At 40.6% G+C, this 25137-nt stretch overlaps 1 protein-coding gene across 2 annotated transcripts in view; it reads right to left on the reverse strand.

Moving 5' to 3' along the window:
- ARHGAP15 (Rho GTPase activating protein 15) overlaps window positions 1-25035 on the reverse strand; it is a 322242-nt gene extending 297207 nt beyond the window's left edge. The window contains exons 1-2 of one of the 2 annotated variants that reach the window (XM_064717976.1): window positions 24921-25035; window positions 7189-7368 (exon numbers count right to left, since the gene is read on the reverse strand). In XM_064717976.1, the coding sequence (XP_064574046.1) occupies window positions 7189-7368; window positions 24921-24944 (204 nt within the window). In that variant the 5' untranslated portion in view covers window positions 24945-25035. The remainder of the gene's footprint in view (window positions 1-7188; window positions 7369-24920) is intronic. The other variant, XM_064717977.1, reaches the window with a different exon arrangement.
- Between the last annotated feature and the right edge of the window lie 102 nt (window positions 25036-25137).

Here is a 25137-nt window from a genome sequence, read left to right on the forward strand (position 1 = left end):
TGCAATCCCTGGTGCTGCTCTGCCCCCTGGTGCTGCCGCGGCCGCAGAGCATCCCCCGCCGAGCATCCCCCGCTGTCACTTCTCACTTCTCCGCCAAGTTCAAGGTCAGTGCCTAGCTATTTTCAGCTCATCTCTTCTTGATCCATGCAGAGAAATGACAAGGTAACGTGATTTGGGGTCAGCTGTATTACAGGAACCGTTACATAAACGGAGAAAGTGGAAATCAATCCCGGCTGACAGTGTCTTCGGGATAATCAGCGCTCACTCCATGCCGCTGTCAGCTCTCCTGCATCAAACACCATGTTACTTCTGTCACATCTCCTTAACAAAACCAGAGTCTCACTTTTGGCAAAGTAAATAAATATTTCACTCGGGCTTGCGTTTAATTCATTGTTTAGAGAACTTTAACACTTTGGACTTGCAAAGAGTCCCCATTTGGAGGAGAAGAGACAGCTCACCCTGTCAGGTCCATTACTGCCTGCAAAGGGCGCTGGCAAAGATACAGTGGACTCTTATGAAACACCCCATTCCTCGTGTTTTGTGCTTGATTCCTTTGAGCAGACGATTGTCCTCCAAATCTCCGTCACCGAGCGGACCTCGCCTTCCCAAAGTGCTTCACCTAACCCACGGTCACCCCAGCCCCATCACAGCTCTTCCCCCTAACGTTCTAGGACACCTCCCCTCAATTTGTCTGATTATTATTGCTCGATGTGAACCATTTCCTGCCCTGAGCAGACATCTTCCCCTAACGCAGAATTATGAACATATCATTTCACAAGATGCGGCGCGTTAGCCGCGTCTCGGTGGCGGCACATGGTGCGGCGGCGTGGGGGGAGAGCAGCCACTCCATCCCACCCACCTTGTGCTCCCATGGAACCGCCAAGCCCGCCGAGGAGCAATTTGCCATAATATTAGTTGTCAGTAAATTCAAAGACGGAGCTCCTAAAGCTATAAAATGGATTAGAAGCAATTTAAAAAAGAATTAACAAACTAGAGTAAGAGTATACTGTCAACAAACAAATGCTTCATCATAGCACTGTAATTTGGAATTTTAATTACCCCTCTGCTTCTGTAACAAAACAATGTCTGAACTGGCAGCCATTTGAATCTCTCACAGGTCATTGAGCATTCTAGTTAATTACTCTATGAATAGCCTGTTTTTCTCCCCTCTGGAAACACGTTTCTAATGGCAGTCAAGGTCTGACAAATGTGTCATCTACATAATTAGCTAGGAAGCAACACAAAACATTAAACATGCTTTGTGCCGACAACTATCAAAACATTTCATTTGTTGTCAATTATTCATTACTTTGTAGGTTCTGAAGGGGTTGTTATTATGAAAATAAGTCCAGATGCTAACAAGGTTAGAGTTTTTTATTCAAATTAGTAATCAGAGGACTAACTTTAAAAAATGTGTCTTGTGTACGTTTATGGCAGCGTTCAATCAGCACTAAATTATAAACGAATTTAGCTAAGTTCAAGTGAAAATAGCCATGGCAGAGCACATACACTAATTTGTGGAGTTGCAGCTCTCTTTGAAGTTTTAGGATCTAAGCTGAAGTAGCAAACTTTCAGAACCTTTGGCAAGACTAATTTGTGCTTGGTAAATAGAGTAAAGATTTTCACAGCGTGAGATAACGTAAGATTGCAAAAAAAAAAAAAAAAGGGAAAAAAATGGACGTTTTTGAACCTTTTTTCTACCCTTCTGTCACACTGAGTAAAAGTCAAAATCAGCAATTCTGACCCCTATAATATCTTGTCTGAACTTCGGTTTGGCTTAACAAGGAAGCCAAACCAGTTACATTCACCACTCCCTTAATAGAGCTGAAATGAATTTATCCTTGCTTTCAAGAAGAAATAGGTGCTGGTTATTTCCTTTCTCTATGATCTCATTATGATGCTGCCTGTCAAGCTACGCAGCTGAAATTGTACAGTGAAACTGTGGGGAGGAGAAATAAATGGGGAGTTGAACAATAAAATTAACTTCTTCCTTCTTAGCCAGGATTATTTCAGCTGAAGCGCTATGATGTAAATATACAATAAAGAACAACTTCTCACAGGGCATATTTAAGAAAATATAAATGAAAAAAAAATATTATTCACAAAAGCAGGAGGTTTGTTTTGAACCTGGAAACACACCTGCACACAAAATATTGGTCCTGTAAGGAGGCAAACCTGAGAAAAATCACTTATTGAAGGTAAACTGAGCCCTAAAATAGGCTCATGCATTAATATTCTACTTTCAGCTTTTAAGTGAGAGGACTTTATGGTATGAGGAACATACATGAGCAAGAGGGGCACATTGTGGAGGCTGAGGGCCTCTGCCCAGAGCCAGAGCAGCTCCTCAGGTAGGGAACAAGGGACACAGGCTCTGAAACGGGTGAAAAACTGGAGCCAAGGGCTGAAGGAGGCAGCCCGTGAGCACCACGCTCAGCAGAGAGCAGATCTGCGTTTCCAAAGCACAAAACCAGTCTGAGCACAGTAAGGGGACATATGACACACTTCATTTCTCGTTTTCCTGCCCTGGAAAGGAGAATGACTAACGTTACTAAACAGACTTGCTTTCTTTTAGCAATATTCATGCTCAGGAAGTGAAACTGGACTGTGTTTGTGGACACACAGCTTTCACACCTACCCTGAAATACTTGGAGCAAATAAGGTATAGGCTTGCTTTTATTAACAATTCCCACCCTGGTCATGGGAAGCTCATATATTTTTCTGTATCTTTCCCAGTGGTATTACATGATTTGTGTACACCTTGAAGGGAACACAGCATTTTTCTTTTATAGAGACAAACGTGGCTGCATCTGTAACAGACCAGTGCGCGATGACAAAATTTGCAGAGAATAAAGCCTGGGCAGTCACTATTAGATCACAGTAAAGAGAATATTTTTCAAAACTACATCAGGAGAAGGTTTTCTGCTTTTAGAAACATTTTGTCAAGATTTGCTATTTCCTTCAAGAAAAAAAGTAAACTGGGGGAAGAAAAAAAAAGAGCTATCCTCAAAAACTTTCCCTAAATAAACTACACTATAAAAGAAGCTCTGATGATCTCGCAGAGATTGAAATAATCCCTTTTTGAGCTAAAACTACCCATAGCAATGAAACTGAAAATACTCTAAAAGAGGGCTGGAGACTGCCTTGCAATTAACATTAAACAGATAACATATTTAGGAGGAAGTCAAAATATTTTGGAAGCCGATAATCCTGTAAGCCTTAACGTGGTATAAAAACAACAAATAAATGCAAAGTGTTACTGTTACACATGCCTGCCTGATCAATGGTTTTCACATATTGATCTATAAATGGAGTTGACAGTCTGTGTTGGCTGCACATTTTCCAAGCAGCTCTATTTTTGTACAAAACCAATACGGGCAATTACCTTTGTTTGAGATGCCAAGTCTTATCAATTCAATGTGATTTAGTGTCATTTTAATTAAATATCAGGATCTACTTCAGGACAATCTATACAAACAAAGCCTCAAACTTGACTATAAGCTTGATTTGAAGTAAACATGTATAAGCCCTGCAATTTCAAAATATGGCTCAAAAACTCTGCTAAACAGAAGGTTTATATTTTTAGCAAATTTATTTCTGTCTTTTTGGCTAGCCATAACTTTGGCAAGTGTTCTATGATCACAGGAGTAAGAAACAAAAGAAGATTGCTTCCCATTTCTCTGATAATGTATTAGGGAGATAAATAAACCTACCAGTTTGTTTAACCTAATCAGAGAAAGCTCTAATACATTAACATTTTGGAATGTCTAAATAGGTTCTAATTCTTAATATAGGCACCAATAAAAAAGACATTTCATTGTTTGAAGTTGTTCTGAATGAAGCAAAATGCACTTCCCTGGGGTTTAACAGATGAAAATAGCAAATATTCATTTACATTGCTAGTTCAGACAATACCATTAAGCCCAGACAGAGCCCTCACTTGCCACAGCCTGTGTCCAGCTTCGTGATTTGTGCTCTTTAGACTCTACATTAATATCAATTTCAACCTTTGCACAAAGCTCAGGCATTTCCATTGAAATAAATAACATAGACCCCCAATAATATCTTGCTTGTTTCACTCCTGCCTCCCCCATTTGCATCTGCACCGCTATAAAATGCACACGTGCATATGGCCCTGCTGATGTATGATGCACATCCTTCCCTGTCACCCTGCAGAAAATAATCTGTTCACCTTCAAAAGTGTAGCCCCAGGTGTGTTCAGAAGCACCACAGCACATGCTTCAGACTACAGCAAATCCCCCAGAGAAAATCAGGCATTTTTCTCCTCTATAAATCACCACTCATCTCTCTACCTTTGTGCCTGGCTTGCGCCTTTTATTGTCCAGAGTGGGCATTTCCTCTTTCCAAATAACTTTTAGAAATCTATATTTCTATTGATTGTTCAAAATGTGCCAGAGTCTGATTGCCTTAATCCACTAAAGTCAGTAGGTTTTGCATAAGTTGAGTAAAAAGGATTTGACCCATTTATTAATAGAACAGAGTGTATTGCACACACCAAGCATGGACAGCAAAAGGGTGGTATAGAATCCTTTATTCTGCTGCTTCCAGTTTTCCAAAAGAAAAATCTCTGCAATCATATGACAAAAAATACTCAGTCAATGTAAAATAGAAAATAAACATAATCAATGGATGCCTCATGGATTATATCCATCATCTAAACAGAGGCAGACCGTGAAAACAGAAAATTTCCAAGCAGAAAGATGAGGATAAATCCTTTTTTTCTTCAAGCACAAAATAATTAGCTTTGATTAATATTCTGGTAATATGTGTCTTTTAGCAGGGATTTGTGTGCCTCTAAATGCAGAAGTGAAGACTGTGCAGAAAAGTGCAACGGGAAGAGCTCCTTGATTTTTTTAAAAAATATTATTAAATTTATATATATATGTATATATGCCTGTGTCAGCTGGACAGAGCTTTTTCAAGACACTTGGAAGGATAAGAGATATTGCCCTGCATTACTTTCCCCCAAATCCTTCCCAAGTCACATGCCCAGATATGTCAGCACACGGCTGATACACACAATTGTATTTCACTGCTCCTTTAACTCGCTGCATTTCAAGCCCACAGTTGAAAGCATTTGGATCCTTGGGAATTTTTGCTTTTACTTTGGGCGTTAGCAAACAACTTTAAGAGGCTTATTTAAGTAAATACGCCCAAACACTTTCAGCCTGTCAATATCTAGTCAGAAAATTCTGCATGGCAAAAAGAGATGAAAAGAATTGAAACAGAAAGGAAATTAGTAGCATGGCAAGCTTTCAATCTATTATGTCGGAGCCAAGTTTGCTTGGTAAAATGACATATACTCGGTAAAATTCCGCTTTTATGTAATTAGCTGCTAAACAAATGCAACACAAAGCAACTTTCCAGCTCCCAGCCAATGAACATATATTGCACCTGGTGTGGTTGTTGGGATACAGCAGTGAATATTTATGTCTAATTTAACTTTTTAGAGCCCTTGCTCTGTAACAGTCCAGCATACTATCCCCCAAACTAAAGTTATGTAACAAGGTAATATCAACAATGAGAAACTGCATGATAAAATCCTGCCCAAAAGTGAAAAATGCTAATTTTGTCTCATTTAGCAGCTGGATACAGAAATGCTCATTAGTTTTAAGAGGGTTAATCCTTTTAACTTTTGCATATTGATATGCCAATTATGCCTAATTGTACAAGAGGCATCAGTCAAGGTAATAGTGCATAAACACATGAAAGTTATTAAGTACATCCCAACATGTAATAAAGTAGGTGTTAATTGGTAGCTGAGTTCTGCAGGCTATTGAGGTGGATAATTCATTGAGAGATGGATCACTTGTAATTTCTCTACATAATTCCTTTTGCAGTCTCATGCTGTGATGTTTTCATGCTTGTCAAAAACAACTGCAGCCTAGTGCCTTTTGTTAAACACAGCCAATAAAATGTTAGGCACCATTAAATATACTTAACTTTTAAACTTTTTCAAAGGTACTGTTCTTGCTGGTATTACATTACAGTATTCCCAGTGAATTATTATAAGCAGTGCTCCAAGTTTTTGGTGGAGGAGCACTGCAAGTCAGATAAAAGGAGGAAACATATGCAGTGTGTCTGAGGCAAAGAATATAATTTAAATAAATGGTAAATTAGTATCTTATCAGCTGCTAAGATCTAAACAGATTTTTCACTGTAGAAATGTAAGGAGAAATGAGTTAAGTTACACCAGAGAAATTTATCACTAGAATAACATATTTCTAAATAAGTCTAAATTCTGAGGTTTAATTTTGAGTAAAAAGGAAATACTGAAGGTCTTGTAGCTTTCCTCCATTTAATAACTTTGTCAAAAAGCTGAATATTTTATAGGAATCCATTACATCAACAGCAAAAAGATTATGGTTGGCATGGTTGTGAGAAGTGGCTGAGATCTGGGACTCTGTCCCCAGCTAACAGAGTTTTCCCCCTCATTTGCATTCTCTGAGAACAAAATGGATCTGGAGTCCAAAAAAGTGGCTAACATTGCATAAATAATTTTGTAACATCATATGGCCTCAGCTGCAAGTTGCCACCATTATGGAAGAAAATTAACCAGGGGAGACTCATACCAATCAGTTTGTTTAGTAGCTCACAAGGAGTACAGGGGCAGGGATGCAACTGGCAATAGAGTTCATCACTAACTATTCAATTTAAAAAGAAAATGCTAATGGATAAAAAAAAAACTCAACTCCTTTGACTCTGTTTACTACTGAAATAACAGCATACGTTCAGTGTCTGATTTTTGTATAATTCATTCAGTCTTAGAGTAAGACTTTTTTTTGTTACAAAGTTATTTGCAGAGTTTGAAATTTCCATTTGTTTTTTTCTGTCTGCCTTTGAAGTTTGCCTTTTGAGAAACTGTGATATGTGTCTGAAACTGGAAGTGCTATTTTCTACTTACTTAAGCCTTACTTAAGTGCTGTTACAACTGAGAGTTGAAATGCTGAGTAGATGTTATGATCATGGCCACCAAAGCCCAATTCTGTATTTCATGAAGGAAAATTGTTATTCCAATGCCTAGAGATGCTCCTAAAAATGTATTAGTGACTTTAAATCCCTCCTTGCAAAGGATGATAATGGAACCAGTGTCTTAACAAGCATAAAATAAATCTGTAGATTTTTTAAAAAATTGGAAGCCTCAGAAAATATTAGGAGTGTTTTACTTACGGGCTCGGCGACTTTCACATTCTCAGAGAGAATCATAGATTTGCTTTGGCTCAGCCTGTCGTGGTGAGTGTTGGAATTTTTGATCCTCATTTGAACAGCCCCTGTGCTATGGTGGGAAGGATTAGGCTTTTCAGAGCCTGTATCAGAAGTTGAAGACCTTTCCATGGTTGCTGGGTTGACCTGAAGAATGTGAAATAAGAGCATTAATCTAGGGACTCCTCATACAAAAACGTATCAATGCCAGGTCTGTGTCACTGCAGTCAGGAGAAGAAGCTGAGTAGTCTTGCTGGCAAGATCTTGATCATCTTTGAACACCAGGATAACTATCAGCTGTGTCAGCCTGCAGTTTTATTATTGTCCTTATCACCCTCCCATCCAAACTGCCTTGGAAGAGTTAGTTTATGTAAAAGATTATCCTTATCTCAAAAGCCATTCTCCTCCATGGTGTAATCTCCCTGCAAGCCTCTGCCACGTCCAGCTGGCAGCCACTCCACTTTGTCTTTGGCCCTGCTCACACGACACATTTTAAATCTTGCAAAGGGAAAGGACAGGCTGTGAAGCCAATTAACATATCTTACCTCCACAGTCCCACACAGGCCAGACACAAGTGCATCTCAGGGCCACACTGAAACCCTGCAGTGTCCTGCAGCTGATAAAATAGCCCTTAATTTTCACAATCCTACCAGCAGCATGGATGAGATTTTTTGTTTCTCTGTCCATTTTTAAAAACTGAAATTGAGAAATGGCTGAGCTCTCAAGCCCTTGGATGGGGAGTGGACCTAGAGTGATCACAGTGCTGCTGTTCAACCTCCCATTTTGGTGTTAGAACAACTCAACTAACTCCCTTCAAGCTATTCAAAACATTTTTGGTAGGCAAAATTTCTTTATATTTCCTGTAGAAAACACCAAGACAGTGATGTACAACACTTGCTCTGTTTTCCTCCCCCCTTGCTCACCCTCGTAGTACTACATGTAGCTCGTGGGTGCAGCAATCTACTGAGAGTCACAAAAAACTGGCTCTTTATATTGCTGTGTAACCACATGAGAAAATGTGTAAGGAAGAGACACTACACAAGCTGGAAAAAGCTGGTTTCCCAACTATGGAGCCAGGGAAATGGAAATCCATTTAAGTGCAGTTATAGTATAAACTGTTGAAGAATCAGCGTTTTCCAAACGGGTTGGAGAGCGTGGCTATTTCTAGCAACATCCTGGCAACTTCTGAAGGCTTTGAAAGATTAAATTCCTTGATTTCAAGAAAGCCCATTATTGTGAAGACATCAGAGCAGAGAGCAACACATCCAAGTGTGAAGGTGGGAAGGGGACATGAGGAGCTCTGCTGCACATCTCTGGGCAGGACCACAACCTGTGGGACACAGCTCCCACAGCTTCAGCCTCTCAGCACTGATAAAACCATCCCTCACAGGAAACTGCCCTAAATGCAGAGGATGATTACAACAGGTCATGCAGTCAGAATGGCTGAAAGTGAAAGAGACTTAGGTAGGTCCAACCTGATCAAGCAGGAACACCTAGAAGTGGTTGGCCCACATGCAGAAGGCTTTTCATAGAATCCCAGATTTTTTGGGAGACTGGATTACGTATTTTCAACTCCCCTGGTATGGGCTGGGACCTTCAGGGGCATTTATATGCATTCATGATAACACTCTCGAAAAAAGAAAGGAGTAAGTGCTTTAATATTAGCCCATTGCTCACTCAGTATGATAGAAACACTGAATTTTATCAAATTAAAATTAAAATTAAAATTTAAATTAAAAAGCAAATTAAAAAACCACTGATTTTAATCAAATTTTAAAAATCCAAACCAAAAACAAAGCTAGTGCCCATTGGCTGTTTCCTGCATTGACTCAGTTACTCCAGGATCCCCACAGAAGTTGAATCTCAGGTTACAGAAATTAGATTAAAGCTGTTCCATGTCACTTAGGAGCATGCCTGCCTATGACTGCTGCAGAGCTGGTGTATTGCACTTGAGAGAACTCTTTCCATGAATCTTTGGTGGGCAGCACTGTGTGTTCTCCCTCCCCAAGACATTCTCACCACCCTTCAGAGCAGTCAGCACCCAAATCCATGTCACAGGGATACTTTGCCATTTTGGCAGTAAGGACTGCAGCAGCTCCCAGCAGGAAATTATTTTTTCTCTCCTCCTAAACTTGGAGAGTCAAACCATTTTGTATTTCATGTTGGTATCAAATCAAAATTGCTTCTCAACAGATTTTCAGTAGGCTCCAGGCTGGAGAGCGGATCAGACTCGAGAGACGAGAGCAGCGCTGGCTCTGTCACGGATCCAATGTTTGGCTGGAGCACATTGCTCAGATTTTCTTCTGAAATCTCCCACCTATAAAGCTCTGACATATCCCTCCTCGGGAGCATTATGAGTTTTAATTAGGTAGTCTCTGCCTGGTGTTGTCAGTACACGACGTGCCATAAGAAAGTTCAATAGTGTGACAAAGTCATGCCCTGGATCACAAGTAGGAGCACTGTAAATGGCAGAGCTGTGAAGACTTCTGAAACTCTTGGTTCTAATCTCATTGAACCTTGCTTAATTTTCCTGAAATTTGAGTTAATTTGCCTACATCAGAGTATTACAAGGAGGCTTTCCAAGATACTAAAATTGCAGGAACTACTATAAAAGAAAACAACAACAAAACCCAAAATGGAGCATTTCCACCATCAGATTTGTCTTAGTGTAAAACACAGTGAGATCCCGCAGAATATGAAGGAGATCTGGCATAATGTGGAAGAAAGGTACAAAATTTTTGCCCTTAGGGTTTTCAGGTAGGAATCCTTTGCTGTCCAAGCTCCAGGCAGGCTCCTGATGGCGTTACCAGCCCTACGTGCCAGTAGATGGCACCCTGAATATGAGCTCCACAAATGCAACAGCACCACATTTGCATTTGCAGGGAGGATTTGGTAATCCTCACCCTCTGCCCTGCCTCTATTGTTTGTTTGCTTATTTTTGTTCTAACTTTTTTTTTTTTTTTAATAACAGAGGGGAAGACCATCAGGAAACAGATAAAATACTGTCAGAAAACATAAAAAGGATCCTATCTTCTGCATTTATGAGTTGGTGCTTCCAAATTGTTATTACAAGCATCAGGGCCAAGTTTGGGCCAGTTTTGCAGGGGAATTTGTTTCACTTCCTTTGGAAGGCAGAGCTGCCAAGCCCCATGCAACTGCTTGTGTGGCACTCCACGTCCATTATATAATTATCTAATTTGCCTTTTGGCAAACAGTTAGCATCTGGATATAAATTTCAGTTTTGAAACCTCCTATGGTTGATTTGCTAGAGAAAGGCATTAAACCAAGACAGAATTTCCCCTCCTCTCCACCTTGTTGTTTAGACTGTTCCTGGAGTAAAGGGGCAGGATTAACTTTGAGACACTAACCTAAGAGAAGGGAAACAAGGATACACACTCAAAATTCCTCCTGGAAATACCTGGTTTGGGGAACTGTGGAACAGAAGGGGCAAGTTGGAAAAGGGTGAGGAATAGTCAGGGGCAAGAAAAATCCTTGACGTGAGGATGGATGGATGGATGGATGGATGGATGGATGGATGGATGGATGGATGGATGGATTATGCAGAAATTAAAGGCTGATTCATAGAGTGGAGAAATGAGGTTACAGTAGGTATGGTATGAGGAAGGAGAAATTTAATTTCTGGAAAGTGGGTGAATGACTTACATATGGGGCAAGAAACACCACTGAGCTGAAGGAACAAAATCCCCTTTTTGGCTGTGGCAGCAAAACCAATTCAGTCCTACACACCCAGTCACTTTCAGAGATATTTCAGGAGGCCAGGGGCCTTCTTTGAAGGAAAAAGTGGTTCATCCTTTAATAAAATTTGCAGCCTCAGTGGGCCAACTCCTGCAAAGACTTTTCCCACAGATGGGTCCATGTGTTTGGAGTGCTCCAGGAGGATGTAAGTCTGCTCCAGCAAGTAGCATAGCAACCTCGTAGTGCAGCAGATTGAGTTAAGCCATAGCTCAGGCACCAGCTACAGGGGAGAGCTGGATGGTAAACATCCAAGTGGCATTTGACAGTTCCTAAAGAGTTTAAAACTCCAATTTCTAAATGTACAGCTGACTTTCAAACACATGGTGTGGAAATAATGAGGGTTGTAGAGGTGAAAAACAGAAAGGTTATTGCTGATGCAAATCCACACACAGCAAAGCCGTCCCACTTCTGAGAATCCAGCCCAGGTTTAGAGAATTGCACAGCAAATGGTGAAGATCAGATCTTCTCCTTCCCCACAAAGTGTTGGGAATTGCCAAAACTATCCACCAGAAGATTTTCTGTAATGTTTAAAAGTAGAGCTTTCACAGAATCATGATGTTTGATAACAGTGAAAATTTGTCAATTATTTTGGTTTGATGGGAAAAAATTATTTTCTGTTCTTTTGAAAGAGAAAGGAGATGACAAAGCAAAGAAAAATGAAAGCAACCCCTTCTGTTGCTATTTAGAGTTTCTATCAAAAAAGCAAAAATGCACTTTTTAGCTTTTTGAAAAATGAAATAGTGAATTGCTCTTATCCCTACCATTCTTACATCTTCTGTACCTGAACTATGGTTTCTGTCTCAGAATGACAGTCTGTAAGTACTGCCCTCCTACAGCACCTCATGGACCTAGAATGAGCTTCATATTGAATTTATCAGTATTATAATCCATTTTGTACATGCTGCTTTGTCCAAACAGTGACCCTAAAATGAGTGAACTGATTGGCATTAGCCAAAAACTTTATTTCCTGAGGTTTTGCTGCAGTACTGGTAAAGTCAGTATGTAGATTTTCTGCAAAGCAGAGAATTAATTCTTCAAGAAACAAGAAGACAGCAGTATTTCCAAATTTTGGCTTGAGCTATGCTACATTTCCTGCAGCTACATACAATGGAAGACAGAATGCAGATGATAACTGAGCATTGTCTTGTACCAGAGCAGCTGTGGCTGCCCCATCCCTGGAAGTGTCCAAGGCCAGGTTGGATGGGGCTTGGGGCAGCCTGGGATAGTGGAAGGTGTCCCTGCCCATGGAGAGGGTTGGAACAAAATGGTCTTTAAAGTCCCTTCCAACACACATCATTCTAGGCTTCTGTGAATAAACAGTGGTAACATGCACTTTTCTCCAAAAAAGGGGGAAAAAACCCAACTAATTAATAGCACTCATATTTGTTATCTATTATATTTTTCAGTATTTCTAAATAAGCTTATAAACTTTTAATTTCTCCCACGTTTTCTCCTTATGACTTGCACCACTGTCAAGTCAGAAGCTTAATGAGCACGAAAGTTCTCGACACAGCAGAGTGCAAACACTGCAAAATTGAATAGCATCTTGTTGCATTGACTAATTTAAGTACTTTGCTCAAGAACACGCAGTACTTGAAGAGCATGGACAAAGCAATGCAACAATATCACAGAAGGATAAAAATCAGCACTAGGTTCACCCTCACTGCAGACCTGTGAGCCTGCAAAACCACAAAAATGGAAGCAGAAGTTGCAGTTAACAACTGAAATAAACAAGACAACGCCAGACATGGGGTGAGTTGGAGCACTCCTGTTTAGGAGAATGTGTCAGTGTGTCTGTGAAAGTGCTTATCACCAAAATCAACACACCCATGTACATAGTGCTGCTCTTAGGTTTTGCCTTGGCTACACTGCAGGGGCACAGCTCAGGGCAGCAAGTGCTTAAACACACACAGTGATGGAAAATAAAGGTGCACAAATGAAAAATCTACATGTAAAGAGAGAGGACAGCCAGTAAATTGCTCCATAATTTGTTGGGTTTTTTAAATTATTCCTATCTGCACTTTGCTGTGTCTATTTTATTTCAGCCATGCCCACGGTGCTGCTCTCAGCGCTGACACATCACACCCCTGTGCCCAGGGCAGGGACACAGGCAGGAAAGGATGCTGAGGGATGGATGCAGTGTCCTGGGCTGGTGCCCAGCAGTGTCCTGAAGCCAGTTTATCTGAGTACTGGAAAGCAGAGAAACCCATTGGGCTGAAAATACAAAGCAGATATAACCTTCCTATGCATTTTCATTTGCAAAAATAATATCAGGTACGTATAAGCAGGATTAATATCTTATCAACCATCACTCCTACATTTAATCAAAGCACGAGATCGGTTATGACTCAAAACCACCACTGCCTGGTTCTTTACTCCACTTTTGTCTCCTTATATCACATAGACAATAAACCAGAATTTAGAGCCAGCTTCAACCTGCTGTAAAATGTTAAATGTCCTAAACTCAGCAGCTCAATTTCCCTTATCACCCAAAACTGCAATCTCCTCTCTAAGTTGATCCACCCTACAAAAACCATGTTCATCAGCATTAATCATCACACCCTCTTTTAATTTTTTACCCTCTTACAGCCATATTAGAATTTTGATGTTTTCTCAAAACAGACAACACACAGAGCAAGGATCATGGAGCTCCTCTAAAAGCTGACTTTGTAATTTCTCTTTTCTAGTCCAGTACTTGTGGACTTTCTGCAAATAAAAGCAGAAATGGCCCACTCCAATTTATATATACAGTCACTCATCTCTCTGCTGTGGTCAAAGAGAAGAGCAAATCATCTTTTATGCTTTGTTTGGAGCCATATCTCACTGTCCAGCATTTCTCTGTCACCATGTGTGGCATAAGCTGCCTGAACCATTATTCACAAATTTTTATGCTTTGAGGTATATCATTCAGTCTCTATGAAGGATGCGCCTAAAGGCAAATTTCTCCACACAGCTTGACCCAAATCATAGAATCAGAGAATAATTGAGCTTGGAAAATGCCTCAAACATCATCTGTTGACAGGTCCATCACTAACCCATGTCCTGAAGCACCACATCTCCATGTTTTTGAACACTTCTGGGCACTGTGATTCCACCACTTTCCTAGGCAGCCTGTTCCAATGCTTGATCACCCTTTCAGTGAAAGAATTTTCCCTAAAATCCAATATAAACCTCCACTGACAAAACTTGAAACTATTTCCTCTTGTCGTATCACTTAGCAGGCCATCTAAGTAGTAACTCAATACTAGAGTAAAGCATTAAACAAATCTTTAGGCTGAAAAACCTTTGTGAGATTATCTGTGAGATTTTAACCTGATCCTTGGCATGGTGACAATTTCAACCTCTCTGATTTGTTCTCTTATATTAAGAGAGGGCTACATTTTACAACTCTTGGTTAGCAACTACATAATTCTCACAACAGAAATGTCATGTACCAACCTAATATCCAGCAGGAGCAAAATATGTTTTCATATAACATAATTTCTTTCTGGCTTGTGCAATAGAGAAATGGTGGTTCCAGGCAGGTCTTACAGGTCTGATTGTGATTTTGAGCTGAGGCTGATGGAATTACAGCTGAGCAACAGCAGCATTAAGCACCCCATAGGAGGAGAGACAAATCATTCACTGCATTATGGATCAGGAAATGCACTTTGTGCAACAAGAGGGAAGGGCACAGACTTGCCCCATTGTACATAAGCAATGGTTTTGTTTAATTTTGGGTCTAAGAACATAAAGTTTGGTTTTCTGATGACTCAGTTCCTAAGAATTAAAATATTGGAGCGTGGTACTTCATTTTTCATTCCTGAGGGTTTTCCACACATATTAGGGATAAGTTATTCTCTACTTACAGCAGGTCACAGACCCACATAAATACAGTCTGCACCCCACAATACCTTACAGACTTGTACATTGGTGCTTCAGTATTCCCTGTCCATTGGCAGATGGGCTAAAACTATGAATGGCTTATTGATGTGAAGATTGACTGCAGCCTTTTTCTATTTTTTCAACAAGTAATAGCACACTACAAAAAAATGTAATAACAAAAGGCTTATATCAAGTCCCACTTTCTAGCAAGTGTCATAAAAATATCTTATCCAAATATATTCAATGGAAATATTGACAATCTTTACAAATTTTTGCTTGATTTTTCTCCAGAATTGGATGGAGAGAAACATGAAGAGAGAAAATTTATGTGCCTCTTCTGGACTGGCAATGGTTATCAATGAGGATTTAAAAGGGGATTAAAGGCCTCCTTTGTGTTATTCTGAAATTTCATAGAAGATGACAACCCCAGAGTCTGTTCCTTTCTATAGATGTACATTCTAACCCTTCCATACAAGGGTTTTTAAACCCTTAAAAAGAGCAGGACAGATGACAAAGGAAAACAGGGAAAATCTGCTTGGTCTCTATAGGCCAGAGACCTGCTCCCTCTGGAAATGCTTTCCCATCTGGCTGGAAATGTTCTGAGAATCAGAAAGAGAGGAGAATGGGACAGTTACTATTCCAAAGCTGTGTGGACACAATGACAAACCCTTCACTTCCACATTTTATGACTCCAGATCCAGCAACTCTAATCCTGTATAGCTCCATGACCTGCTCTCTGCAGGTCTTCCCTGCTTAAATAAAACTTGCTTGGAAATGTCACTGAGATATTATTGAAAACATCAAAACCACATTACATAGTGTAAGAGAAAGTCATCAAGTGATTTCATATGGTCATGGCTCCTCTTGCACCACTTAGTTTCCTAATTGTGATACATGGAAAAGTCTCAGCAAAGGTAGCAGTTGTTTCAAAAGTTCTTCTGTCCCAATATATCATATGGGATAGCATAATGGAGTCTATTTTCACCATTCTCATGTCAATTCACTATCTCAGCTCCCAGTGGAACCTGAAGCTAAAAGTATCCTTTGTGTACAGTTTGGCCTGCATATGTTCTGGGAACAGTTGTCCATAGTAGAAATTCAGTTGAATATGTAAAAGAACATGCCTGAGGAGAAAAAAAAAAAAACCTACTTCTAGGTCTTCCTGCTGGCAGCACCTTTCATTTCTTCCTGGATTGCTTCTGATCCAGGACACCTGCCTCTGTTTTCTGTGCTGTGCAAGCTAGAGTACTGTGATGGTGTTCACAGGGGTCCGAGGATGAGGGAAGAGATGAGGATCTGACTCCATGTTTCAGAAGGCTTGATTTATTGTTTTATGATATGTATTATATTAAACCTATACTAAAAGAATAGAAGAAAAGATTTCATCAGAAGGATGGCTCAGAATAGAAAAAGAAAGAATGATAACAAAGGTTCCTGTCTTGGACAGAGTCCGAGCCAACTGACTGTGATTTGCCATTAATTAGAAACAACCACACGAGACCAATCACAGATGCACCTGTTGCATTCCACAGCAACAGATAATCAATGTTTACATTTTGTTCCTGAGGCCTGTCAGCTTCTCAGGAGGAAAAATCCTAAGGAAAGAATTTTTCATAAAAGATGTCTGTGACAGTCTACAATCCTTCTGATGGAGAATATTGGTTCTATAAATTAACTATTAAAAGCCAATCTGTGAGTATCATCCCATGCACAGCATTCCAATGCTTCCAGTGGCCCTGAACAGCAGGACTGGAATGGTTTGGACATTTGACCAATGGCATTAAGTAATTTACAGCAGCATAAAATTTAGTGACAATTTATAATTCATGCATTTAATTGGCTTAACTCTAAATATGACCTAATAAGTGCTAGAGGAGAATGCTTGGTTATTCCTGACCTGTCCTACTGATAAGGAGAAAAAAATTTCCTTCTACCTCCTTCCTTTATTCTAAAGTTTTATTTACTGCAGGTAAGTAGAGAGTAGAGCCATGGCTTTGCAAACACCTCAAGACTGACCAGGCTAAACTCATTTCACACCTGCACCTGATGCTTGTTTCATGGTAACTTTTTAGTTTAAAGCTGTCAAATTCAGAATTTAAAAAAAAAAAAAAATCAGTGTTTTCTCTAGGAAGATCACATAAGAATCACAAATTTTCCCCGGTGCTTGAAAGAAATCTGTTCCTATAGCCTAAATGTTCAGAAAAGTGTTGTTACTTTTAATGTTGCCAGATCTGGAGTGATGAGATACTATGGGAAAGGTTATTCTTGCAGTATTTACAGATACAAGCAGAAGCAGAAGTGACAGAAATTTCAAAGTAAGGCTGCTTGAAATACTTCCAGCTCAATTTTGCAGAACTTCTCCTCACAGAGATTTGGATATTCATCCAAGCTTTCCATGCTTACCTGAACTAGACATGTGGTGATGGTAATTTTGGAACAGCCCAAAGTCTCTGGAGAAGTCGAAGAGTTTGTACCACAAGACAAACTGATGTATTAGAAAAATATTTTTCAAACACCTGTAAGCTTGCTGCAAGTAGCCAAAGAAACAAACTTCTTGCGAGTTCTAAATTTCAGAGCTTTGCTATGAGAAATTTTGGGCTTAATTTGACAGGGGCAGGACTGTCCCAAGGCCTGCTTGGGTAGGGTGTGACAGCCCATTGTGCCCTCCCCACAGCTGCACTGGATGATTCATTGGGAGGAAGCATTTCACATTTATCACTGAGTAAAACTACACACAAATTTTATCTCGCTCTACCTCTAAATCACTTGGGCACTACTGAACACGTGGAGCAGTTGTAAGTCATGGCTCACTGTCGCAGACATCTTCTCATGAACAATCCTTTCCTTAGGATTTTTCCTCCTGAGAAGCTGACAGGCCTCAGGAACAAAATGTAAACAATGATTATCTGCTGCTGTGGAATGCAACAGGTGCATCTGTGATTGGTCTCATGTTGGTTTGTTTGTAATTAATGGCCAATCACAGTCAGCTGGCTCGTGTTCTCTGTCTGAGACAGAAGCTTTGTTATCATTCTTGCTGATTCTATTCTATTCTTAGCTAGCCTTCTGATGAAACCTTTTCTTCTATTATTTTAGTATGGTTTTAATATAATATATATAATAAAATAATAAATCAAGCCTTCTGAAACATGGAGTCAGATCCTCATCTCTTCCCTCAACATAAGACCCCTTTGAACACCGTCACGCCTCACTTTGCCCTCCAGCCCTCAGTTCCTGCAGCAGCACCATCCCCTTCACCAGAAAAAATGCCTTCTTGAGTTCTGTAAAGCCTTTGGTGAAGCAGCAGCAGCAGTTTTAACCTCTTGGAGTATCTGAGAGCTCCTCAGCTTAGCAGCTTCAATGCACATTGGCTATGTCTTAATCCTTTTTGCAGTTCCATATACCCATCATCCCACAGAAGACATCTGTGAAACTAAGATACTGAGATTTTTAATAGCAAGGGCTTTAAATCTTCCCAGACTTTAAACAAAAATTTAAAAATGAAATTATTTCTCTTTTTATTTAAAACTTACTTTTTTTTTGTCTGACCCTGCCTGCCTCAATAGTTCTAAGAGAGGAGGCTTGTCCTTTACCAGGCAGAGAGATGCCCTCCCTCCCACTCCCCCATGATGTTTGACTTCCTGTGCTGTGCACATGAAGCAGTCCCTCCCACCCTCTCCCCATCTCCCTATATCATCTATATCTGCAGCAGTTTCTGTGCTGTGATCCTGCAGCTGTTCTCTTGCTTCTTCTCACTGCTCCCACTTCCCATCTGAGGGAGGAAAAAAAATCCTCCAGACACTTTTAATCTGTTCCCACACTCCATGCCCACGTTCCTCTGCAGAGCTCCTGGTGCTGCACTTCCCAGAGAGGCTGCTGTGAAATGCAGCAGAGGTGGCACCTACAGCTCTGGGAGAAAACTTGTGAGCTGTGGCAGGAACCAGGAGGGGAAATTCTTTGCGGTTTGCTTTGAGCAAGCCCCTCTTCTGCATTTCATGGGGCCCCCAGTTTGCTTTCTTGTGCAGCAGGAGTGTGTGCCCCAGCAGACAGCAAAGAGGAGACAAAGGCCCTTGTTCTGTGTGATAACATCTGACAGCACATTGTGCAGCTGAGGTGGCTGCACAGGGAAATACCAAGGGTGCTGAGCCCTCAAAAAAGTCAATTTCATAGACTCGTAATGGTTTTTGTTGCAAAGGACCTTAAAAATCATCTATTTCCATGATTGCTTTGATGATACAACTAGTTGGAGTATAGGCTTTGGTAATTATATTCAATTTTCTTTTGCTGCAAATGAAATTCTTTAGCGAGTTTCAGACAAAAGATTTCTGAACTAGTTATTGTTTCCTTCACACAAAATAATAGTTTTAAGCAATTAAACTGTTAGCCTTAAAATGCAAACTCTGTCATTTTAGTTTTCTTTAAATTCTGATCCCCAGGAGAAACTAAACACACTTTCACAACTGTCTGAATATAGATGACCTCATCTACTGTGAGCATAACTGACTGATTTTCCAAAAAAGACACCCTTAGGTAGGAAAGAAAAGAGACCAGAAAACTTAATCTCACTGAGGTGGTTCAGAGTGATTCCAGGAAACCTTGTACACATTTTCTGCAGGCCAGGAGGCCACAGCCATCTGTGTCCCAGCACAGATGTGCCACACACAGCCACAGTCAATGCCAATGGCAGCAGGAGCACAGCAGAGCCACCTGCAAGCACCAACACTCATAGTGAGACAGTCACAGCCATTTCAGCCATCAAAAATACTTAATGACTGTTACATTTTCCACTGGGTTTATGAGGTAGCATCCTCAAACCCTTTTTTGGATGGAATAACTGCACTCAAATGAACCTCTGCAGCCTTGTGCTCCTGAGTTAAAATGTCCTTATACTGCATCAACATTGTTCTCTAAATACCTGAATCTTGGTGCAGGGCACAACTCCAATGAGAAATATCTTCATTTAACTTCTTTCATTCTTTTATTCTATACAATTTTCGCTCCACATCTTAATAGATCCCCTCTTTTCAGCTACCTCCACATTAAGAAAGGTTTCACAAAACTTCAGAAGAAAATGAAAACGAGAAAGGAAGTTTTCAAATTCAAACTCTGTGCAGCAATTTTGAATGTCTCAGGTGTCTGTGACTACATCCTACTCAGGCAGGAGCTTATGCTGGACTGTGCAAAGGAAATGCAGGAATGGGTCGAAGACATCACTCCCTTTAAGGTTCTGCTGAAGCTCAGGGCACTCCTTGCCTTTTCCAAGGTTTAGAGTTAATGAAGGAGGAGGAACTGACATGCTTTCCCTTGGGCCGTTTCTGCTTTTTTGGCACTCCAAGAGTAGATGGATTAATGGTGGATGGATTAATGCTAAATGGGTTAATTCTAAATCTAAAAATCATCACCAGAATTTGATTACTCGTTACTATACTTTGTTGTGTGGGTTTTTTTCCAATAAATTAACCAAGAATGCAATGTACTGCTGATAATGGAAACATTAATCTCTCTGGATCAAACCTCAGTACTACTCAGCCCAAACACACAAATGGCAGCACGTGCCAGAACTCTGAGAGATGGAAAGGCTGATGTGACACCCTCCCAGGTGAAAAATACTGATTAATTCATAGCAAAACTGTTTTAAAGAAATGCATTTTTTGGGAGAGAAATGCATTTTTGAAGGGGCTTCTGTTGGTGTTTGCTGTGGGTGTCCATGGTGTGGCCATGGACCCTCCTGTGATGTGTCTGGGTTTGGTTCTGAGTCCCATCTGCAGCAGAAACACCAAAAAGCAGAGAGGAGACCCACAAGCCATGGAGGGGACAGAGCCCTCTCAGAACTCCAGAGCTTCAACTGCTCTCACAAAACATCTCTGTCATTTCCTTCCTCACCCCAAAAGGAAGAGTTTGTAACATCCTGAGTAGCAAATAAACAAGTTCAGGTGCCAGGGCTGTGTCCTGCCCAAGAGCACTTTCGGTAACTGGTATCTGATTCAGCACCAAATACAGAAGAGGTTTTGCTCAGGGTGTGGCAGAAAAAGAAATCCAAAACAAAGAACAAGCACGTATTCAAAGCATATTTTTCCAGCTCTAAGCCACATTCACTTCTGGTTTTCCTTCCTCCTCATCTCAGGTTGCAGGTGCACTGAAAACTGATGGATGCTTTGCAGAAGGAATCATGAGTCCCTTTAAGTTCATCTGTTCAAGGACTATGCCTGCTTAGTGTATCAGGCACAAGGTTTGGGAGAAATATTCATGAAAACCACAATAGAAACCCACAATACCCAGCTTAACTTCAGAGAAATGCTTTAATATCTGTCAAATTTCAATGGCAGGAAGAGTTACATGGATCTTAAACAACCTACCACAACCACAGCACCATCAAACTCAGTTAATTTATTGAAGAAATGCTTCAGTAAACACCTGAGCACTCCCTGAGTTATTGCAACACACAAAGTAGCTTAGCAGATAATTTGGAGAATATAAATATCTATTTAAACCTCTGTTACCTTTCCTACTTAATTCTGAAACATTTCTTTCTCATAAGTAAGCTGAGTGAAAATATAGACACATTAAGAGAAAAAGGTAAAAATTTTTAAGCATATATGAATTTTGGTTCCTAGTTTCTGCAAACAGGATTTATTTTACATGTGCCAGATGTCAACAATTCCAGATTACTTTAATATGAACCAATAATGCCCTGAAAATCTTCTCCAGCATGGCCTGGCTGCTTCCACTGACAGCTCTTGCCTGGGCTGGATTTGCCCCATTGTCAGTTTGAAACATCTGAACATCTGTGCCCAGAAAATTATTTCCTAACCTTCTTAATGAAAATCCAAGTGTTTTCCTTTTGCTCCTGTCTCAGCCAGCCTGGAAGTTTGCAACCCAGGGAGCTTCAAGTTGTGACGAAGATGATGCAAGACTGTGACACTCACTCTTTGGGTAAAAAATAGCTCAGCATTGAGGAAGTCCCAGTGTAAATGGGGAGCTAGCAGGGCTTGTTTTGTAGTCAGTCTCCAAAACAACCTTTTTATAGTATTTCTGAAAGCAGGGAGGACTGACAGAGGCATGCTGAGGGCGTGAAGGCACAATCTTAACACCCAGCACAGCAAGGAAACCATCCCTGTCCTTCAGGGGATGCTGAGAGTGAAATTCAGATTCACTGGTGGAAGCAGACCCACCTTAAGGGAAGGTTTCAGAGCAGGTAACACCAAAACCTCCTCACCCAGCCCAAGACCCCAAATTCTGAAGGCAGCAAGGCATTCAGCCCACCCTGACCCCCAGAGGTCATGGCACCAGTTTGATGGTGACAAAAGCTGTAGGAAGCCACCACAGAATGGAAAAGGGGCAGTTTTGGGCAGGTTGTGGGGAAATCTGCTGCAGTGCCCTGAATGGCACTTGAATTACCATGGAAAATCTGGGCCAAAATTGTATCCAATCTGCTTTCTTCAAGTTTTATACTACCCAAAAAAATGAAATCAGGAAAACCATCTGCATATAACAGAATCCATCAGCACCAATTTCTGCCTTTGTGGCACTGAGAAACAGGTTTCATGCATCCATATGGGGCTCTTAGGGGCTAAGTGGAATGTAGAGACTTTGGCTGGAGCTCAGGTGATGCTTTGTTTTGTTTTTAAAAGAGATCAGCCCAAACAGCACCAATAAAGAATTAAGACACATTCTGTAGAACTGCTGTGTTTTGGGTTAAAAGTTAGGAACACACTTAAGTACATCAAGAGATGGTTTTTAGCCCCACACAGGCTTTAACAGCTCATTAAATGGTTAACAGCTCATTAAATGGTTAACAACTCATTAAATGGTTAACCATTCATACTGATTGATCTGATACAGCACAGAGCTATCTAACAAAAAAGAAAAAAACAAGACAAATAAGCAAGTATCAAAATTACACATAGTGAGCATTAAAAAAACCATAAAACTCTGCCTATAGCCCACTATCCTGGATATGTTTGAGTAAAATACACTCAAATACAGCAAGTAGCAGAGACCCAAGCTTTGGGCAGCACAGCCAAAGCCATTCTCACTGCAGCCCTGGAGATCACGAAGGGAAATCCATCCCACTGCATGGGATGCTGCTTCTTAAACCCTGTCCTGAAACTCATAGCTGAAAAAGAGTAATTGATGGGACCAGAAACAGACAGAGAAATCCAAACCAGAGCTGTTGGAATTCTCCAGCACCACGTTGGAGGTTGTAGAGTTTTGCTACCCAAATATAACGAGGGGAACTCAAGCATGCCTCTGTCACCATTTTATTTTCTGTTTCCTGTTCCACTCCAGGAAGGGAGGAACATACCCAAGGCCAGGACACAGCCCCCTGGTAACAGGGACTGCCAAGAGTGTCATGCACTCAAACTTGGTTGGAAGAAGATGGAGAACCTCTTCCAAACCAGGATATCTTTGTGTCAAAGCAAAAAGAAGTTTCTACAACAAATGCTGTCAAAAAAACCCAACATTTTTTGTTTTGTTTTGTTTCTTTTGTAATTCAATAATAGTGTATAGCAGGAGCTTTAAAATACAGAGTGCTTCTGCTGCTCACTCTCTTTGGAAAAGGAAATGAACAAATGTACATCACAGATGTAATTGGATGGAGAGGTAAACTGATCAAGACACACTGCTTTAAAATGAATTTGGACACAAAGAGGTAAGTTGCAGAGAAAGGGAGAAAATAAAGACATAAAACTCTGAGAATTCAAACTACTTCACCAAATCTCACAGCTCTTTGGAAAATGCATTTTAAATTACTCTAAGACTCTGCAGCAGAAACATAAAAATCACGACAAACACAGCCCAGGAAGAGAACATATTCTTTTTATACAATTTCCCTGTCTGTGCTGATTTGTGTATGCAGGCAGGACAGCTTTTTTTTTTTCCTCCAAAAAGTACAGAAAATATGAAATGTGATCTTCCAACATTACACTAAAATCTGTCTCCAATTAGTATGCACAATTCCAAAATGAGCTCTGAGCCACGTGTGATATCTTTCAACTCTTGACCCATATTTCCAAAAAAACCCCAAGTTGCCTGTTTGGAGAAGGCAATCAGTCACAAACAGGAGTACAAGTCACAAAGTTTGCAGCAAGCTATATGTTACTGGGACAAAAAACCTTCAGCACAAAACAAGCCTTGCTAATTCTGGCTCTCCTTTCTGTGGCCCACAAAGTGCTTTATTGTGTTATTTGAGCATCTTCCTGAATTATTATTTCTTTGCAAAGCTGTGCGGGCCAAAAAGTTGTTTGTCTACCAACAGCAATGCAAAGGTGTCTTTGCTGAGGGAAAACTGCGAGGTCAGGACATACAAGCCTTTCCTGGCCAGTTCTGAAGGATGAATTGGTCTGGGTTTAAACAGCCCATGCAGGAAACACACAGCCACGACATCTCCACTGAACAGCTCCACCATCAACTGCCCATAGAGAAACCCAGGATATTTTATATAAAATATCCTTTATGCCCCATGTTCTTTTCCTACCTGACAAATAATAGAGTAGTATCAAACTTCTTGATATTGAGTAGGGCAAGAAATCCCTCTATCAACATCTTCAGGCTCTAGAAATACCAAAACAGCTACATACCACCCCTCAGCACTGACTTTTTCAGTATCCATGGCTACTAAGCACATCCCTCATGGTCACCAGTACAGGAGCCAGGTAATCAGCCCGTGCTAAACTGCACTCAGGAAGGGCAAATGCTGGGAAAAGTGATCTAATCTCATTTCCCAGCCAGTGCCACAAAATTTTTCTACATTTTTGGAGAGAGCTAGGTAGTTCCAGCCAGGATATGAGAAGGAATTAGTGGTTTGGGGTACGAGACAAGGTCAGGTAATGTTGCCTCTTGCACAGAATGCAACAGATTTGCTAAACTCTGAGCACTGATTGAAAACATCATTTCACATCTGTATCCTCTACACTTTTCTCCTTGCTTTCAAATCCACAAAGGCATATAGAAATAAAGTAGTTGTGCAATTGAACCAACCTGATTCGAGTGCCTACAAAACGCTCCTAGCTATGATTACTTTAAAAAATCTCAGCAACAGGTTTCCCAAAGTGCCCTGAGATGGATCAGAGGCTCCTTACCTGCAGCCTCAGGGACGATGTCATCTCATCTCAAGCCGCCATCAACGAACAGCAGTTTTAACTATTTCAAAAGAACGGAAAAGATCGAGGTCACATGTCGAGAGACAGCCCTGAGTTAGTCCTACAGCTCGTACAGGGTGAAAAATAGCAGGGAAAAAGTAAAGTAAAACCACTTCCTGCAAGAGCAGAAGTGCACCATCTCACCAGTGAGTGCCTT

The sequence above is a fragment of the Zonotrichia leucophrys genome, chromosome 7, assembly GCF_028769735.1.
Source record: "Zonotrichia leucophrys gambelii isolate GWCS_2022_RI chromosome 7, RI_Zleu_2.0, whole genome shotgun sequence".
Lineage (NCBI taxonomy): Eukaryota > Metazoa > Chordata > Aves > Passeriformes > Passerellidae > Zonotrichia > Zonotrichia leucophrys.